Source organism: Zosterops lateralis (assembly GCF_965231275.1).
Source record: "Zosterops lateralis genome assembly, chromosome: Z".
Taxonomy (NCBI): Eukaryota; Metazoa; Chordata; class Aves; order Passeriformes; family Zosteropidae; genus Zosterops; species Zosterops lateralis.
Window position 1 is genome coordinate 40765491 of NC_139800.1, and position 21597 is coordinate 40787087.

At 36.5% G+C, this 21597-nt stretch overlaps 1 protein-coding gene across 1 annotated transcript in view; it reads right to left on the reverse strand.

Moving 5' to 3' along the window:
* Positions 1–21597, reverse strand: part of CNTNAP4 (contactin associated protein family member 4) — a gene marked incomplete at both ends in the record, with an annotated part of 202905 nt that overhangs the window by 104624 nt on the left and 76684 nt on the right. The window contains one exon of the mRNA XM_083883231.1: positions 15795–15988. Within this exon, the coding sequence (XP_083739357.1) occupies positions 15795–15988 (194 nt within the window). The remainder of the gene's footprint in view (positions 1–15794; positions 15989–21597) is intronic.

Below are 21597 nucleotides of genomic sequence, written 5' to 3' on the forward strand. Positions count from 1 at the left end.
GTTCAGTGATTAATGAGTTGTGAAAACATAAGAAAAGTTTAAAGAAAGCTTTTTTTACTTATCAATGCTCTATGATATAGAGCTGAAATTTGCACTGCACTATACTAAAGAAATATATACAATGAAAGAAATCAATTTTGATGACAGATTAGTTTAACAGAGTGTGCTTTCCTATTTGTGATAAAGAATTTTAAAATGAGAGTATGGATCTGGAATCCATCTCCTGTTCACTATCTGATTAGTCTTCACTTACGATGGAGGCAAATACTGTAATTATTTCCTTGAACAGAAAAAAACATAAACAATGTACACACTTCCTTAGCATTTTTTAGAACATATAAATAAAGAAAACCTGAAACAACACACCAAACAAAAAAATTCCCAATCAACCTAAAAACCCCCTAGCAAAGCAAAGAAACAAACAAACAAAAAGTCAACAAAAAAAACCCCTCAAAAAACAAATAACAAAAAGCCCCTGAAACACATATGAACAAACAAAAAGAAAAATATTTATTACATACAATGTCACTTAGTTCAGTAAGGTAGGAGGAGGTATGGACATGAACAGGAAAGACATTTCTTGATGAATCCATAGATCCACAGAAGAGGAACTGATGGAGGCAAGGAGTAAATTTTAACATGCTGTCAGTGGAGAATCAGAAACCATGACAATTTTACTTTAGTCTATGTACAGGGCTTTGCAGCAATGCTTTGTCACTGGCATTGGAATTTTTGCTGAAACTACCTTGTTAGGGCAATGAAACAGCAAGTACCTCTGGACAAGTATTTTCCATAGTGTGTAATAATACAAGAATAGCACTGGATTTTGACCAGACAATTTGGCTTTGGGCAGACATTTGGTGAAATTCAACTGTCAAAAATATTTTTCTTTCTACTTAAAGTGAGTTTTTATTTCCCAATGTAAATGATACCTCTGACCTGTCCATTCCACTACCTTGATGGTGTTCTCCATTGAACCAGTGCTCGCCATCAGATATACTGACTATCTAGAAAATTGTAGCAAAGAAAGATGTGGTTTTATATATGGTCTTGTATATGTCCCCTTGTCATGCTTTTTTGACATCATGTTAACTGTAAAACTAACCCTAGGTGCAATTATATCATGCAAGAAATACAGATTAACATAACTGGAGTGGAATTAGTATTCTTTTATTAAAAATGCATTAAAAAGATAAGGAAAAATACAATTTTCATGTCTCTCATACTATAAAATTTGAAAAACTAAAAGAAGATATACTTGGAAAAGAGGAAAACATTTACACACGGAGGGATGTAAAAATCTATCAATATGCTCAAGACAATACAGTCATTCAAGAAAAAAAGGGAAGTCATTTGTAGTGTCAAACAAAGAAATAAAATTTTGTTTGTGAAGAAAAAGTTCAAATTCACATTTCAGTTAAATTTAAATTAGTATAACTGATGAAAAAGAAAGCTTTGTGCAAAGACTTACAGTTAAATATCAGGAATCCAAAAAATTTTAATCTCCTACTGGATTTGAAGATCTAGGCATAATAAAATGTCTGTATTATCTTAACTTTGGAAATATAAGACAAAATTGAACACCTCACCTTCAGCAAATATGACAAAACAATAAACCTGGGTCCACTTTATCTCCTGTTACTTATAACAGCTCACAGTCTGTTAACAGATCCAACATTTTAAATGGCTTCAATGCAAAATATTTTCAAAATTTAAAAAAGAGCGTATTTTGCTTTCCTCAGAATAGTAAGTTTCTGTTCAAGTCTGGTATTTCTTAAGAAGAGGAAAAGCAGAATGCAAGTTTTTTAAAGCATACTTTTATTTACCAGAATCATAATCTCACTTCTGCACAGATGCTGATAAACAAGTTTATTTATTTTTTAAACCTTGCTGAGCAAGCTTTTTAATTCAACATATTTTTTTAAAATAGTACCAAAGAAATGTTCCCTAACAATAAGGTAGAAATTTGTAGTTACCATGAATGAACTGAAAGGTAATATTTAAACAAATTTCAAGCTATGACAGTTCTCCTAGTAATTTTTAAGAGGCCTTAAACATCTGTCTTACTGTTAATAGACTAATCTTACAGCTACATGCCATCAGTTTTATGCGGTGATCATTGGTTTTTGAATAAAAACGAAAAAGCCCACATGAATTATGCATGGATTTTATTCTAAGTGTATTTGAGATTTTGTCCATTTAAATCATTATTCAAAAACGAACAGGCTGATCCATGTACAGACCTGAGGAAAAGGCATAAATCCACTTAAATTTTTTTAAGAAGACAGAAAAGATCACTACAGAATTCTTCATGTGCAGATTTTTCTATATAACATGGAGGGTTTTACTTTCTTTTGGTAGCTAAGAATGTAAGACCAATATAGAGGGCTCATAAAAGACAGTGTTCAACACTGTTGAAGATAATACACAGACACAAATCACAAGTTCTTTTTTAGGGTGAACAATAGACTAGAAATAGAGCTGTTTTTCTAATGACAAAACTTATCTTCTTCTGTACATACATCTGTCCCTTGTTCCCTCTCACTATTGAAAGATATTATTGTCCGTAAGACCTTTCCTTCAAAAAAAGGCCTGAACTAATGAAGACTGGACAGATTTCCATAATATAACCAGCTGGTCAGAAACTATTGTTTTCCAGTAATCTGTTTCAAATAACTCTATTTCCAGTTATGTCATTTGAGCATAAAATTTCTCCTAACAATTTGTCTGGCATCATAATATTGCTACTATCACAGGCCACACTCAAATATGGTAACTTACACTGAAAACAGCTTTTAAAAAAATGTTGCTGCCAATACTTTCTGTATTCTAGCATTATTATAATAGTAAGATAAAGTTGTCAAGAGAGCTTATTTTTATTTTGAAAGGCAAACTATTACAAAGGGAAAGAAAATAACTATTAATATGGAACTAAGTGAGTATAGCTTTCTAGAATAATTTTTTTGAATAAATATATCCATTTGTTGTTCCCCAGAAAGACTATGACAAGAGGTATGTAGGCTTAGGGATACTCAGGCCCCTGAGCTGGAAGGCAGGGATGAGGAGAGAAATGATGGGCTCAAAATTGAAGGCGAAATAGTGACTTGCTACATCACTTAGTCACACACAAACCAGATGAATTCTACGAAGCCAGATGAAATTCACCCACAGGTACTGAAGGAGCTGGTTAGAAGTGCTTAGGAGAGACTTCCCATCATTTATCAGCAGTCCTGGTTAATCAGAGAGGTCTCAGGTGATTCAAAGTTAGCAAATGTGACCCCCATCTACAAGAAGACCCAGTAAGAAGACAGAAGTTTACTCTTTCCCTAATGTAAAAACATTATTTGCACAGGCGTAATGACTCAAAAACACCTCAAACAACTACTGACTAGATTTAATAATATCATGGTCAGTGACAGTATAGAGACAAGAGATGTACAGAGATCTCTAGTTTTAGACAGAAGCAATTTTTTTTTCCAGGAAATATTCTCAATTTTTGTCATGTTAGCAACAGAGATACTTTATTATAAACCATGAGTTGGAGGTTAGGGTTTTTCCTTTTGTTTTCTTTCTGTCAGGGAATTTTCCCCCATTTTGTTGCTAACAGACAGTAACAACTGGGTACTTAAGAGAGAAAAGAAGTTGCCCTGGGAAGGATGCAGCTGGCTACTCCCTTATCTGAGGGTGTCTCTTGGAGGGACAGAGATACAGTGAGAATTGGGCTGGGAAAAAGGGGGCTGGGGAGCTCCTGGCTCTCTTGCTCTCTTGGCTTAGGCGAAGGATGGTCAGACTTTTGCCATCCCGTCCGCCATTTCCGCGTGAGGGTGCCGCGCCACAGCGCCCCCTGCCGGCGCGGGGGAATCACCACCGGGAGCCACCAGCGCCCCCTGCCGGCTGCGCCCGGAACCGCCCAACGGGGAAAGCGCTGGAAGAGCGGGAAGAGACTTCACTGGGATTTCTGCTCTTGGGTTGGGTTGGCATGGCCGTCCTTTGTTTGCCTGGTTATACATACACACACTAGTAAAGAACTGGTATTCCTTTCCCCATATCTGCCTGAAAGTGTCTCAGTTTCAGAGTTATAATGATTCAGAGGGAAGGGGGTCATATTCTCCATTCCAAGGGATGTTACCACATTCCCTGGCAGGCACACTTGTCTTTCAAATGAAGACACATGTTAAAGTATATGAACTGCGTATATTACTTTACAGGTATCTTCAGGAATGGTGATATTTTCTGGGAAATGCTGTTACTCTTTCCCGGATTCAAGGTTTCCACTGTTAGGCATCTCACTTAGTCTAATTTAAGGGTCTTGTAACAGGAGAAGCAAAGAAAGACATGGATAGATGAAGACACAGCTTCAGACTCTGGAAAGATTAGATATACATATTTTTTCTTCATTAATTTGCAAATTTTAATTCTTTACTGCTCTACTATTGATGAACAATAAGATAATGGGACAACTGAGTTTATGATGGCCATTTTTTCAGTCTGAGAAACATTAAGGATAAAACTGCTGTCCTGAATCTGAAATTCTTTCAACTCTCAGCACCCACTCTGTGTGCCAGAATGTGATGAAGATTGATAGACAGCCAGGAAGAGAAACCAGAATGCTTGCAATTTTCAACAATGCTAAGAGGAAAGGGAAAGATTTTGCTGTTGAGATCACCACAAATCCCTCTTTCTACAACTCTTACTGCTCTGAATAAAACATCTCACCTGTTCAAATTCAAAAGCAAGCTTTGACAACTTCATAAGCTCAAATACAGAAGATATGCAGAAAAAAAACCCAAAACCTTTCATATTTAGCAGGAAAAAGGAATCCCCTAAAAAACAACAACAGAATTGACTATTTTCTTTACTTTCCCCACTACACTAGAAAAACAACTTTCCATAAGAGTCTAACTGGTGAAGACATCATAAGACCAATCTAATCATAAGTTCATGTGTTAAATCAAGCCACGCAGTTTTATAGATTAATTTAAAACTTCAGATATGCAACTCCTCTTATCTGATCTGCAACATACTTCAGCCTGCTTTTATAAAAATCAATACAAAATTAAGATATGAAGAAGAGTTTAAATGAGTGAATTTTCTACTGGAATATTCCAAAATTTCTCACAATGTTCTCAACTTGCATGAATGTGATAGCTCTCTGAAACCTAGACTCGGCCTTAGAAAAGCAAAACCTCAAGAAATCATGTGCATTCAGGGCTAATTAAATACACTGAATACATCAAATTAAATACACAAAATACATCCGAATCAAGGAGCAAAATCCTGTCCAACTCATTGATTTTGCTAGGTGAAAAAGCATGAAAAATTTCTACTTTACATTGCAGTTTTTCCCCTGCATTAAGTAAAGCCTGCCTTTGGGTCTCTCATTTCAAAATTTAAATGACTTTAGACTCTTAACCTGGTCATAACTTTGCAGCAAGCACATTCTCATAAAATCATCACATAAACTCACCTCTTAATTAGCCTATATATTATCAATTCATTAAATCTTGACAGAAAATTGCACTGGACAATTTTCCTTAAGAAGACATTGGTGTGATGACTGGTAGTGGCTAAGACTACTGTAACTTAATAATATTATTCTTGTGTCTTAATAGTACTTTCCTGTAGCTTTATACATGCTTCTGCATGCTTTTCATGGCCCAAGGGGAGAAAAAAAAGATAACTTTTCAGAAATATACAAAGAGTTTGAAGCACAGGAAGTTTTCATTTTCACTTCTCAAAATAAGTATATTTTCCTAGGGACCAGAGGTGAAGCCTGACCTTCATACTCCTCTTTTTATCTCCATACAACAACACAATAGCAACAAACACTAAGACTAAACAGGTATTAAAACATAATTAGCAACAATTGAGGATATGTTCAATGCTAGAACTCTTTTGGACATATCTGAAAAATTTTGCATTCCAGTGATAAAATTTTCAAGGTTACTTGTCATTATATATTTGAATTGTGATAGACTGAAATGTTATGGTTAATGGCTCTTAACAGGAATAAAAGCCCAAATATATCTGACTGGAGGTAAATAATGCATTCTAAGTTTTGAAAGATGTAATATTTTGAAAGAGTAATATAGTGTATGTCTGACTATAAACAGATTCATAAAAGTAACTGATAGAGCTGTTAAAACTTCCACAGCCAAGGCTAATATAGATATATGTATCTCTTTGAAGCAAAATAATCAGTTTCATCAGCAAAACTATGCATAAAAGCTAAAAATTACTTTTCCACCGTTTTTCTATTTCCAATCAGAAGACTGCTCAAGAATAAAGCCTAAGTTAATAGCTCACAAATTTGAAGAAAAATTCCATGCCGACTGCAGTTTGTGTCTAGATGCTAACAGCACCTAGTTTTAAATATTCCATTAAGAACAGAGAAGCCTAGCACAAGTATCTACATCTACCTGATACAGATTCAGGATATTATGCAGTTAAGTTACTAACATTTTTCTCCAAACATTCCTCTCAGTAATCCTAATAAGTAACAATTAATGTTGTGATTATAGGAAAAACCTGCACAGCCAGCTAGTTAAAAAAAAATGATTGTTGCAAATTCCATGGAATCCCATAAGAAATTCTCTGATGTCTTCTACAACATAGAATGTGATAGTAAGACCAACAAATATATATAGAATCCACAACCTGTTTACTAACCCAAACAAACCTTTATCTAACAGGTAAAAATAAAATTCAAATGGTTTTTATTGAAAATTATTTAAATTACTCTAGTCTACCCAAAAAAATCTCTAGGCTCAATTCCTGTTCAAAGATGTGAGCTTCACAGAAGGAAATCTGCTGAAAAACTTGCAGATAAATTAACAGATATAGGAAATAAAAACTTTCGATAATGGAGATATTTTTGTTTAAAATAAGTTAAATGCTGTAAATTAGAGTATTTCATGAAACTTCTCTGGTACTTTGACTCAGATCTGAAGATGAAAAAAACCATGGACTCCAGCTAGCGTATTCACTGATAACTATATGGAAAAGTAAAGGGTTCTTTGAGGCATATTAAGGTAGCTCTTTTCAGAGATACTTTAATTAGGGCTACTTGACTTTGAAAAAAATAAGGTAACTTAAGAAGTGGGAAAGAAGAAAGTATTAAATGAATTTTCAAAGTATATATCTGATCACATGGAAATCTTTACTAGATATGAATTGTCTTGCTATAGTTGCTGAATCACTTATTTAAAACACACTGAAATATTCGTCACACAGTTTAAGTCTAGCAAGTTTTATACAAAGGAAGAAATATGCAATAAAGTTCACTGAAGCCTACTTACCTATGACCTTTAAAACAAGTGGTAGCAAATATCACTGTCTGGCAGCACAAAACAGATTTAATTTCGTTAAACACCAGTCTACTAGAGAATAAAACCTATTCCTTATTCCACAGAGAAATGCAAGATGCAAAATTCAAGTACATATCCAGTAGAGGAGTAATATTCCTTTCCATTTCTGAAAAGGCACTAAAATATAGAAAACAGAAAGTACATAGTATTGATATTCTGGTTACTAACCTTGTTTGTCCTTACATGATTCAGGTTTCCAATAAAAAAATCAAAAATACATAAAGTACAAGCTTGTAAAACTTAAGTAAATTCTATGCCATTACTAAGGCTATGAGGATTACATGGATCCTTAGACAACTATAAAAAAATATGCACAGTGGAGTTTTTACCAGGATACTGGTCAGATCAGTATCAATTGAAGGTGATATTGATAAAATAAGACATTTACATTACAAGGTATATGAACATTTTACTTCAAAAATCAACAGAAATTGTATTCACTATCTCAAAAAGATCTTTCTGTGTAGCTGTCTATCTTAAACATACAGATTTCATTTTTAGCATGTACAAGGAAGGCTAAGGTCTATTTGGAATTAAATCTGGAAAGGGATTTCAAGGACATTGGTCATAAAAAGATTAGGGAAAATGTGGGTCGGATGCGGAATGGTGTAGGTCTCCTGGTGACAAAGGACACCGAGAAGTAGAGGATACTGAATGCTTTTTCTAGTTTAGTCTATACTGCTAAAGGCAGACCTCAGCTACCGCAGACACCTGGAAGCAAGAGCACTAAAACAGGTTGCCCAGAGATACTGTGGTGGCTCCTTCTCTGGAGACATTCAAAATCCACCTAGATGTGATTCTGTGTAACATGTTCTAGGTGATTCTAGTGATGTTGTACTAGATGATCTCCAGAGGTCCTGTCTAACCCCAACCACTCTGTGATTCACTCTATATTTAAACTGTATTTGCACATTAAGAAAAATACTTTGGAAACAGATTTTCTTTTCCCCAAAAGTGTCTGCATTCTAAAAGTGTTCAGAAGATAATTCTTACCCATTATTTACAACCTTAACTACATAAATAAATTATGAGACAGTGGTTGTCTAGGTTTCCAGTAAATGCTTAGGCATGGGTCCACGATTGCAAGTGTGATGTTGCACACTAAACAGCTCATGTTGGATCATACAGCAGGGTAGCAATTTCTTATTCCATGTTAGGTCAGCACAAGAAATAAAAGAGACTTCTGCTGTGTTTATGAAACAGAACAGCTACAAAAAAATAATAGCAGATGTTAGTTCCACAGTAGCCTGAAAACTGTTATTCAGTCATGTAAGAGAAGATCACTAGCCATGGCATGTGTTTTATAGAAATGCAGATACAGAGAAAGAGTAGTAATAGATGAAATTTGGATTGAAAACACTGAAATATTATTGACAAAAATCAGATTCCTGAAAGTTGAAATAGGCATTTGGGCATCTAAGTGTACGTTGAAGTTGCCAAGTTCAAGAAACACTTAGATCTCCAAAATCCTATTTCTACTTTTAGGACTCTGTAGTTTAAAAAGTTTTGTAGAGGATATTTAGTTGTTTAAAAGGGAAATGTGACAATGATTCAAACATTACTATGTTGTAGACATGATACTTTATTAAAATAACTCATAAACTATTAAAATGTCATGACCATCACACTACCAGGGTTAAGATACTCTAAGCTCAAAATAATTTGAGGTTTTCTCTGAAGTTCAATGACTAAAGTTTTTATAAAAAATCAGTTCTTTCACTTTGTTAACTTTAAATCTCAGAAATTATACTAGGCATAAAACAAATCCATGTATGACAGAGTCATTCTTCCAAATTAGGTCTGAAGTCCATTTCTGAAAGCATTTTTGCAATATTTAAAGAGAGTGGCTGGAATAAAAAAGAGAGAAGCTGAATATGTGGACTGCTACTACTTACTTGCTCAATAAACCTTGAGCAAACTGAACACACTCTGTTCTGACTGTAAAGATGCAATGCTTTCTTCAGAGACAGCTTGATTTCTTCAAGCACACAATCTGTCTGTTGCAGAAAACAGGGACAATATTTTCCCAGCCATAGCACAATTTCCATCATCCATCATAAGTCATTTTCAGGCAGGCATATGTGTTCAAGCGCAAGATTCTCATATTAGAATGAGAATGATAGGGATCAGTGCAATATCACTCTAGAGAGGCAAACACCTGAGAGGAGAGACACAGAACTAATTTTTTTTTGTTCTAATGCTTTCTGTGGCGTTTTGCGCATACATATGAATACTACAGTGTTATTGTTTATAAGAAAACCAATAGGTAAAGGCAATACAAAATAATTTGTCTTATATCACAGTGAATTACTTAATGAAAAAGGTGTGCTAGCATCAATATATGGATGCTATATATAGTATCAATACATAGCATGTCTCAGTAGAGATAATATATTTAGTGTGCAGATAATCAGAGATTCTAACTATGATAGAAATAAGAAAGTAATTACCTTAATGAAAAAGCACTATTTTTAACTTACAAAAACAACTCAAGATAATAGGAGTAATTTACAGGATTTCTGCATCTTAGAAGTGCAAAATCATTTATAGCACAAGCTCACTAAATAAACGTACAGAAAAGGCAGAAGCAAAGAACCAGCTGCTTGTTGTTTCTCTTGTACTACCTGAATATAGAAAGTTGTAGCTGCTTTTCTATTGCTTATGATGCAGCTGGAAACTGTCTGGAAAACAGTCCTGACCAAGACCAGTCCCAGAAACCAATTCTAGCACACCTTTAATAGCTTACATTACAGAAATCTTCAGAATAACAATGTATCATCCCAACACATTTACATTTGTTTCCCAAAGCTGCTGTTAATATAATGACTGCAACATTAACACACACATTTAAAGTAACCTGTGAATATCTAAATCTAGAGAATATTTACTTCTGCATGCTGCTGGATTTGCGTATTTTCAAGGCATCTTGCTGTCCTTGGTTAAATATACATTTTTTAAACGTGTGTGTCTAGCTTCTTCTTCCACATATGGTCTGCCATAATATTAATAGTGTCAATATATATTTTACCCATTCTGGCATAAAAAATTCCTTTAATGTTTACCCACCAAAATGATATAGATTTTATTTAAGGCACTGCATTTTTTGCTGATGTTTCAATCTTTTTTTTCCTTTCTTTTAACTTATCTTAAATATTCTGGGACAGGTTAACCTTGATGCATGCATTCATCTCTTCACTTAATGTAAGTTATTTTATACAGAACATTAATCATTGTGACTGCAAAATTAGCCTTATTAGATTGCCATTTAAGCATTTAAAAATAGCACGGTGGTCAGAGTGCTTTTAAAACAGAAGTAGATAGAGAAATGCAAAAGCTCAGAAGTCAAGTTCGGAAATTTTTAATGTTTTAAATAAATATTAAAATGTTCTCATCATTAGTGGAAGTTTATGCAGTTATTTACAACCAATTTCACAAAGTGATTTGCACAATAGTCCTCTGCCTGTATTATTCCACCAAAGATTCCTTGTATTTCTGACCTTCTTCATACTTAATTTTTCATATTTCCCTTCAAGCTCCTTTTATACACCAAGTTAAGAATATTCTTCTCCTTTGTTTTTTCCTGTCTCTTCCTGCTTTCCCCAGCATCTCTCCCCAATCCACAAAACCCATCAAGTGCCCCTTAGTCAGTTCACGTACATCACCAAGCTGGGAAGATGTGTTGATATGCTTGAGGGTAGAAAGCTCTACAGAGGGATCCAGACAGGCTGGATTGATGGGCTAGGGCCAGTTGCACAAAGAGACCTTAAAGATTTACTCCTAACACCCGTGTTGTGGGCAGGGATACCTTCCATGAGAAGTGGTTTCTGTCACACGTTTTCTCTTTAAGGGGTGTGGCTCCTCACACTCCTCTGCACTTCAGCATGTGTCCTTTCCACAGAGCGCAGTCCTTCAGCTACTCAGTGATCCAGTGTGGGTCCCCCATGGGGGTCATCACTATATGCTCTACTTTAATTCATAGATAAAGAAATTATCTCTTTCCTGTGACCAACAGAAATGTCAGGCAGTCTAAGTCACATTATTTCAAAACTGTAACTACGGACAATGTAGTGATAAAGTACCCATTGAAATTATCTATGACTTGGCTTGCAGAAGGAATCAAGAGAAAAGCCTTTTGGGTTCAAAAAGTAATTAGCAGAAGTCCAAAAAAGTAGCTAAAAAGTACAGTCTTTTCGTATTAAAGTGAAGCAAATTATGATCAAGAATGATGATCTCTAAGGAGGAGGATCACAACAAACATGAATCACAGAGCCTAAGAAAAGTCACCAGCTTTATAAAAACAGTGCATTCTTGAAACTTATAATGTGATCATCACAGAATACTTCTGATTAGGTATTTCTTAACCTGTTACTTTGCATAATTGTGAGTTATTTTACACCATGGGAAGTCTCCAGTAAAATATAAAGCCCCAATTCCTTTAAAAAGGAAGTTGCGAATATGTGTAGCAATGCATACACAATTAATTCTTCACCATTCATCAACTGTGCTATATACCATTAGAATAGTAACTGTTGCAGTGAAAATACTTCTGTGCAAACTCACAGGCCTGAGGATATTATGATAAAACAAACTTACAGTTTCAACTTCAGCTAAGTTAAATTAAACAACCAGTAGAGCTCAGAACACAAATATATGTAAAAAAAAAAAAAAAAAAAAAAAAAAAAAAACCTAATTTGTTGTCTAAAACATATTTTACTAAAATGCTCATAATTTCCCCAAACTTTAACTGTCTTTGTCAATTAGTTTTAATTTCTCTCTTTGGAAATAATTTCTAAAAGGAGGATTCAAAACAAATAGAAGTAAAACTCAATTCCAGCTGTGGAATGGACAAATCATTATTCTCACAGGAAAAAATAAAATAAAATCCATAAAACTGAAGGCTGAATATATAAAAAACAATTTTGATACAAAACTATGAATTTAATTAAACCCAAATTTAGTTAAACCCAAAATTCTAGTTGAAAGGACCAGTATACATAGCCTTAAATAGATAAATATAATTACAACAGGAGATTCTTCACAATCAAAATACAGGTGATGATATCTAGAATTGTAGGAGGAATCCAAATACATATCATGTGGAAAAATGAATAGCAATACCTCTAATAAAGGTAGTATTTAAAGACATAAGGTTTCCTAGCACTTCTTGACCAAAACTAAACATATATATTTTTTATGATGTTTTACTGTATGCCTCCCTGAGGTCTGACAGAAGAGAAGTGAAAAGAGTCTAACTTAATATACAAAGATATTTGAGGCCTTTGCTCATTTTAAAGGTTAAAAGAACCATGCAAAAGACTGTGCTTTGATACAATATGTGTTATTCAAATACTTCTATACTTATAGTAAAACTAAAGAAAATATAAAATTGAGTTGAATTGATTTCTTTCCAGGACTAAACTAATCATTATCTAAGGCAATTATTTCTGTGCAAAAACATGTGTTTTACCACTAATAACAACTATTTCACTTGAGAATTATATCTTGACCAGGACTGTATCAATTCCTTAAAGAGATGTAAATATTAATTCTACTAAGGCCTGACTGAAAAAATCTTACAATTAATATCAAGAACAAGACAGGAAATACTTACAGTTTAAAAAGACAGTGACATTAATATCACTGAAGACTGAAATCAAAGTGTATTGCTGAAATAAGAAAAACTATTGTAGAACCTACAGCTAACAATACTTAACAATACTTTTTCTACAATGACAGGAGCTAGGAATTCAATATAATAGAGTTAGTCTTTCAAAAACTCCTCTAGTAATTATAGGATTTAAGCAATAAATAAAATCCACACAAAATACGTACTTCCAACAGTTATGAAACAGCAAGTAAGGCCTACATTTAGGTCATCAGTACAACAAGAAAACTAGAACACTGCGACCAAAATATGTTGCATGAGTAAAGACTACAGTCATCATGGTTCCTTCTAAACCAATTCCCAATCTACGGAAAAGTGAAAACAAATATTTAATATTCAGCAGCAGGGAAGGGAGAGAGTCTAATTTCACTTAACGTCAGAATTTTTACATCCAAATTCATCCAACAACCAGTGAAGTGTTTTATAGGCGGGGGAAGGTGAAACAGTTCATTTCAACCTCAGTAAGACACCTATGGTCAGAGGAACCAGACTTGGAAAAAACTACCCTCTCCACAGACTATTATGAGAGTTTTGATAACTAGATCATTTGCAGGTGTGTAAATAGTATTCTTTCACCTCAGTTGTTATGAAAATTTTACAGTACATGAAAAAACTGTAGTAGCTGCAAGGTGGCAGGGGTTTCAGAACCTTAAGATAAGCCATAAGGAAACAAAGGCAATTCAAAACTAAAAAAAAGAAAAGAAAAATAGAAAGTAGGAAGTGGTGAATTTGCAGACAAGGGAAGCCTCTCTACTTAAGCCTACAAAAAGTGGTTATGAAGTAAAAATCCTTTTATCTAGTGAGAACTTCAACACAGAGCCCTCAGAACTGGACGTCTTCCATCATTCTAATGCAGAGTAGTATTAAACCCCAAAAGTTATTCCTGGTAAGTACCACTGTAACAGGCCAACGACTGAGTTAAAAATAGAAGTAACACAGTAATGCAGTAGATATTATAAAATGTTGGATGTTCTTGCCTTAATGAATTTAAGCATGTCATTTAACAAGTCAGCATACAGAGATCACAGTCGGAGAAAATCTATAATATAAATAGGGATTTAAGAGTTTCACTCCAAGACTACATTTTTTTATTAGTTTAGAAAAGAGAAAATATATTCCCCTAGAAGCAGAACTCCTAAATAAAGATACATAAAAAAGATCAATAGACTGCCCTGAATTTGATAGTTTGCATCCTTGAATTATTCATTACTGCCTGCAAGCCATACCTTCAATCTGCATTGCAATCATTAAAATAATCATTTTTATTAAGTTTGAGATTATGGAATTGAAGCTCCATCTTTTAGCTCCTATATATCTAACAATCCCCTTATCCAATGTCTGCATGAACATTTAACTGTTTTTCAGAACTTTCATTTGATATTTTACCAGTGGCAATATTCAAGAAATAACAATCTGCATCACTATTTGCAAAACCAATACTGTATTTCACAAGAGCTATCATGGAAGAGATCAAGCTGCCCTTCCTCTCAGATATGTTTTGTCAGTCAGTCTTAAGATGAGCAAAGACAATATTGTAGCAGCTTATGCTCATTTAACATTTGGAAAATTGATTGATTTTCTTACTCCCCACAGCCATATGGATTAGAAACTCATTTATTTCTCTTTGTTATGAAAAAACAATCTGAAGTGGAAGTATGTAGCAAATTTAAAAAGCAGGATAATTATGCAACAAGTAAAACACTGCATAATCTCATTATACCATAGATGGGTTTTGACAATAAGAGTTACAAGAACATTTTGAATTAAAAGTCAACAAAATCAAAATGCATAAAATGAAATACATTTTAACAGAATGTTTAACTGCAGCAGAAATAAGTGAAGTCTAAAGCTTAGAAAAATTTAGAAATTAATCAGCTCTATGCATGGAAAACAGAATTCACTTGACAGGATACAATAACATAACACAAGTTAAAATATTCTTCCTCTAGTCCAAGCTGCCAATTATTGGGGATCAAAGGAAGATGCAATCTTTTTCTAAAACTGTATAAGCCACCTTTTTATGTAGATTTTGGACATCATCTGTCTGGTTTTGCATCCTTTGCCCTCATTTATATTCATGCAAAAAGAAAGTAATGATATAATTAATGGCTTATTAATCATCATTATTATTTACAAAGCTAATCAGAGATAAGCTGATTATTAGGTTACAGCATCAGAAACTAAACTCTGAATTTGATGACCAAAACTTAAATATTGCTTAATATTTTTTTTATTATTTTATTTTATTTTATTTTATTTTATTTTATTTTATTTTATTATTTTTTTAACTAGACTGGGATTTGCTTGGTTAAGATTTTAATTTCTTTAGTTGTTTAATTTTATTCTTACAATCACTTAAAACATGCCACAAAAAATAAAGCAAATGTTCTGTTTTGTTTTGTTTTTTAATTGTAACTAAAAGCCAAATTTCATGCACTGGAATCAATTGGGAAAATAAGTTTTGGGAAAATAAGTTTTCTATACATAGCAAGACAAAAGAGATTTTGTAGTACATTTTCATTCCTCAGAATAATTCCTTGTGTCTTACTGGAGTAATGCTACGGCTCGACTTTTGATGTTTGTTTTCTTTTTATTGTCTTTCATCTTTGCGAGAGCTAAACTGCTTTGTATACTTAATTATATAAACACTTTCAGAGTAGTTCTTTATATTCTACAGCTTTACTTAGATTTACAACAATGAGCAGTCAAGTCGCCTTTAAGTCTTCTGCAGAAACTTAATTCTCATTATTGAAAGAACATACCCAGATGCTTTCTTCTTGACGATACTGCTTCCAATTTTGTCCACTGTCACTGAACATCAGAAGGTAGCTTGTTACCCAGTCTGAGCTCCCATAACCACCTTGAGTAGCAACAGCAGTAATTTCAGTCCTTTCACCAAGATCAATCTGAAGCCATTGATATTTATTGGACACAAGTGGAGACCAGCCACCAGCACCTTAAAAAGAATGAGAAAGAGTGAAAAGCATTCCTTAAAATAAGCAAGTTAACACAAAACTTGTATACGCAAAAATAAATTAGTTCATCTGAGCAACATTATCTAATGAAAAATGTCCTTTTCCAATCTACAATTTTCAAACTAGATGATTGTTAGCAGTCCTTTCCAACTCAAATAATTTGATGATTTTCTGATTCTAATTCAAGATATAGCTTCATCATAACTTGGTATTATTTAGCAAGTATTCTGAAAATTTATTACTAGATATTTGTAACCAAATATAACTACTATAAATTCTTGATTTATTGATAAGGATTTGATTCACACCCTTTGCTTTGTCTCGAAGTTCTACAATAAATTTTACAGAGTAATTTTTACCAACTAGACTCTTCAAGTAAAAAAATCTGAATTTTGTCTTTGTATTTTATGCATCTTAATTTCATTTTATGTAGACTAGAAGATCTCCAGAGGTCCTGTTAACCTCAATGATTCTGCACGATTCTGTTCTGTGAGGAGTGGCTATGTAAATTTGCATATGAAACAACAAAGCATTTTTGGATGACAAATTTGCACATGCTTCTTAAAATGACCAAGAAATTTGTAAGCAAAATGATAGGAGAGTATGAGGTATACACATGCAGTTTCAACCACAGGCACACCTGTCTGCAAAAAAAAAGTCACCCAAAATGTAGAGCTACACTTCCAGTATTTTAACTAATCAGATATTGAGGAAGAAATCATATCAGTTTAGTGCTTCTTTTTCTTCCTTAGTTTGTTTTTATTTACTCAATCATGCTAGTTTTCCTGTAAAGCTGGGTGGAAAAGGTCAGGGGTAGGTATCAAACAATCTCATAAGAAAAAACTTGGGTTTACAGAACTACATTGCAAAATATGCAAGTATTCAGACACAGCATCTGGTGCGTTTTATCTGAGAATGGGGTGATAAAAATTTAAAAAATACTCATTATTTAAGGATAGATTTAGATATTACTCTGAAAAACACATTGTAAGAGGCACCTTGAAAAGTTCTTAAAGCATGCATACATGGAACCGGAACAGATATATCTAGTTTCCACAACAATCAGTTAGCTACAGTGTAATTTTACGCTTGTATGTACTTGAAGATATAGAAAAATTCATAGCTAAATACAACACATTGCTTAATCCTGTTTAGAATCATGAGTCAAGTTCTTAGCATTACCTCCTCTAGGAAAGAAAAAGTAAAAATAATTTTTACTTAGGGATGTAGAACTGTCACTTAAATATAAAATGGTGGGAAATCATATAGGTAATCACAAAAAGTGAGGTCCATTGCACGAGTGACGCAGAAAGAGCTGAGAGAAAACCATGAAGTCCCATATATTTAACAATTCCTTTGTCCACACAGTTGTGAGGTAATTAAAATGTAACAGAATTTAAACTATGGAGTTAAATATGGTGCTTATTTTTTCCGCTTCTTTATCTAAATCAGTATTTAGAACTTTATGTAAATACATGATTTCAGTGTCTGCATCTCCATTACTCAAGCAGATTCTGAAGCCTTTCCTTACGACCACGTAATTTAAACTTTTAGTGCAGCACAGTGTGATGGCATAAAACAAGAAAACTTGGTGAACAGTTGGCATGGGAGGTTAAACAAATGACCTAGGAGGTCATACCCCTAGGCAGAGTGGTCCACCCAATGCTTTCAAGGTGGTTTTTAACAGTCCATTGAATCTTTCCACTTTCCCAGCAGCTGGTGCATGGTAGGAGATATGGTACACCCACTCAATGCCATGTTCCCTAGGCCAGGTGTTCATTAGGCTATTCTTGAAATGAGTCCCATTGTCTGACTGAATCCTCTCAGGGGTACCATGCCTCCAAAGAACTTGCTTTTCAAGGCCTAGAATGCCATTGTATGAGGCACAGGATAGGTCTCCAGCCACCCCATGGTGGCTGCCACCATTGTGAGCATGTAGTGCTTACCTTGACGTGTCGGGGGTAGTGTGATATAATCAATCTGCCAGGCCTCCCCATACTTATATTTGGACCACCGCCCACCATACCATAGGGGCTTCACCTGCTTGGCCTGCTCAATTGCAGCACATGTGTCACAGTCATGAATAACCTGTCCACGGTGAGATCCACCCCTTGGTCTCGTGCCCACTTAGAGGTGGCATCTCTGCCCTGATGACCTGAGGCATCATGAGCCCATCGAGCTAGGAACAACTCTCCCTTGTGTTCCCAATCTAAGTCTATCTTTGACACCTCTCTTTGCAGCCTGATCTACCTGCTCATTGTTCTGGTGCTCCTCAGTAGCTCTACTCTTGGGGACATGGGCATCTACATGGTGGACTTCTACAGGTAGCTTCTCTACCTGAGTGGCAATGTCTTTCCACTCTTCAGCAGTCCAAATTGGTCTTCCTCTACGCTGCCAATTAGCCATTTTCCATTTCTTCAATCATCCTCATAGAGCATTGGCTACCGTCCATGAACCAGTGTAGAGGTAGAGCTTTGGCCACTTCTCTCTTTCAGCAATGTCCAGGGCCAATTGAACGGCTTTGAGTTCAGCAAGTTGGCTCGATCCACCTTGTCCTTCTGTAGCTTGTGCGACCTGTCATGTGGGGCTCCATACTGCTGCTTTCCACTTCCGGTTCATCCCTACGATGCAACAGGAACCATCAGTGAAAAGAGCGTAGCGTGTCTCTTCTGCTGGCAGTTGGTTGTATGGTGGAGCTTCTTCAGCACACGTCACTTGTTCCTGCTCCTCTTCATCTGTGAGACTAAAGTTTTCACCTTCAGGCTAATTTGTAATTATCTCCAAAATCCCAGCGCAATTCAGTTTTCCAGTATGGGCGTGCTGTGTGATGAGAGCAATCCACTTACTCCATGTAGCATTGGTGGCATGGTGGGTAGGGGGAACCTCTGCTTTAAACATCCACCCCAGAACAGGTAGTCACGGTGCCAGGAGGAGTTGTGTTTCAGTGCCTATTACCTCCGAGGCAGCTTGGACTCCTTCATAGGCTTTTAAATTTCCTTCTCTGTTGGAGTGTACTTGGCTTCAGAACCCCTGTAGCTTCAACTCCAGAATCCCAGTGGTCAGCCTCGAGTCTCCCCAGGCACCTTCTGCCACAGGCTCCAAGACAGTTTCCTGGCTGTGGAGTAAAGCATGTTCTTCACATCTGGTCCCATCCTGACTGAGCCAAGGGCAACTGCATGAGCGATCTCCTGCTTGATCTGAACAAAGGCTTGTTGCTGTTCAGGGCCCCAGTGGAAATCGTTCTTCTTGCGGGTAACCAGATAGAGAGGGCTCACGATCTGACTGTACTCAGGAATGTGCATCCTCCAAAAGCCTATGGCACCTAGGAAAGCTTGTGTTTCCTTCTTGTTGGTTGGTTGAGACACTGCTGTGATCTTGTTGATGACATCAGTGGGAATCTGACACCGTCCATCTTCCCACTTAATTCTTGAGCAGGTCCCTTAACTTTGCTCTTCTTGAGAGCAAATCCAGTTTCCAGCAGAATCTGGGTGATCTTCTCTCCTTTCTCAAACACTTCAGCAGCAGTATTCCCCCACACAATGATGTCATCGATGTATTGTAGATGTTCTGGAGCTTCACCCTTTTCCAGTTAAGTCTAAATCAGTCCATGGCAGATGGTAGGACTGTGCTTCCACCCCTGGAGCAATTAGTTCCAAGCATACTGCACACCCCTCCACGTAAAGGCAAACTGAGGTCTGCATTCTGCTGCCAAAGCAATGGAGAAAAATCCACTGGCAATGTCAATAGTGGCGTACCATCTCGCTGCCTTGGACTCCAGTTCATACTGGAGCTCCAGCATGTCTGGCACAACAGCGTTCAGTGGTGGAGTCACTTCATTCAATGCATGGTAGTCCACAGTCAATCTCCATTCTCCTTCAGATTTACTCACGGGCCAAATGGGGCTGTTGAAGGGTGAGTGGGTTTTGCTGACCACCCCTTGGCTCTCCAGCTCTTGAATCATCTTGTGGATGGGAATCACAGCATCTTGAGTTGTTCTGTACTGTCGGCGATGCACTGTTGAAGTAGCAATTGGCACTTGTTGTTCTTCGCTCTTCAGAAGTCCTACAGCAGATGGGTTCTCTGATAGTCCAGGCAAGGTGTTCAATTGCTTAACACCCTCTGTCTCTACAGCTGCTATCCCAAATGCCCATCTGAGTCCCTTTGGGTATTTGAAATACTCATTTCAGAGGTACTCTATGCCCAGAATGCATGGGACCTCTGGGCCAGTCACAATAGGGTGCCTCTTCCACTCATTTCCAGTCAGACTAACATCAGCTTCCATCAAAGTAAAATCCTGTGATCCTCCTGTCACACCAGCACCAGAAACAGATTCTTCCCCCACATGGTTTGATAGGAGTACTGTGCACTGCACAGTACCAAGCCTCATATTTTTGTGGTTCTAATGTGCCAGGCCAACAAATCCACACAGTCCAAAAAACACAGTTTTCCTTAGCCTCTACCTGGCTAGAGGCTGGGCCCCTCTAAGCCTGGTCATCTGTCTTTCCCTGGGTAACTGGAGCTACTTCCTTCTTAGTGGAACTTCCTCCCTGAGTCTTGCCACCCAACAATTCACGCAGCCGTTGTGCCAGATCATCAGTAGATTTTTTATCCCATCTCCTCATTTCTTCTCCACAATCACACAGGAGGTACCACAGCTTACCTCGTGGGATGCCCCCTCCCTCTCTGTCTGGGGAATGTCTGCATTTGGTGCCAGAACCTCTGACCTGTACCGTCAAGATTTGGAGAAAGTCTTCTTTCATCTCTTTAATCTCGTCTCTGACTGTATGGTGATTCTCCTCTATTTTGTCTTCTAATTTCTGCGGATGGGTTTCCACAGCTGCGATTCTGGCATGTGTTGGGCCATGCACAGCATCAAATTTCCTTGCCATATCCAGCACGCTCTCCCCCATGTCATCCCGCTTCATTATTGCTAGAGTGGAAGAGTATTCTTGTGGCACAAGTCATACAAGTTTTCACCACATCATGGGCGTACATGGTACCAAGTCTGGGTTCTAGTGTTTAGGTCATCTGAGAAGACAATCTCCGCCACTGCCATTACTCTCAAGCATTGAATCCCTTGTTCTATGGTCTTCCACTGGGTTTGCTGCATATAGAGATCATCTGCACACAGATATCTTTGTGCCACATTTCCCAGGACCCGTTCCCAGAGACTACAAGGGGTAGCCTCCCTCATCATTCTTTGGTCAATAACTGGATCATGTGACAGGGATCCCAAATGCCTCGCTCTAGTGCCATCCAGAATTGGAGCCTCACCTGCAGCATTCCAAAGATGGACCAACCAATTATGGATTCATCCGGTCATCGAGTGTAATCTTTTCTTAGGCCTCAAAGGTCCTTCAGGGAAAAGGACTCAGTAGTGGCTCCTGATCTTGTGCCAGCTGGTTGGGCTCCTGATTTTGTGTCCATTCGGTCAGCTTCTGATTGGGTGTCATTGGGAGGCATTGAGGGTCCTTCACCTGCATCATCACCCACTGGTCAATCTGTTTTTTGTGTGTGCTTCTTTGCTAGGGTGACTGCAGCTCTCTTAGACTCACTGTCTAGTTTAGCTGCTGACTTAGGCTCTCTATCT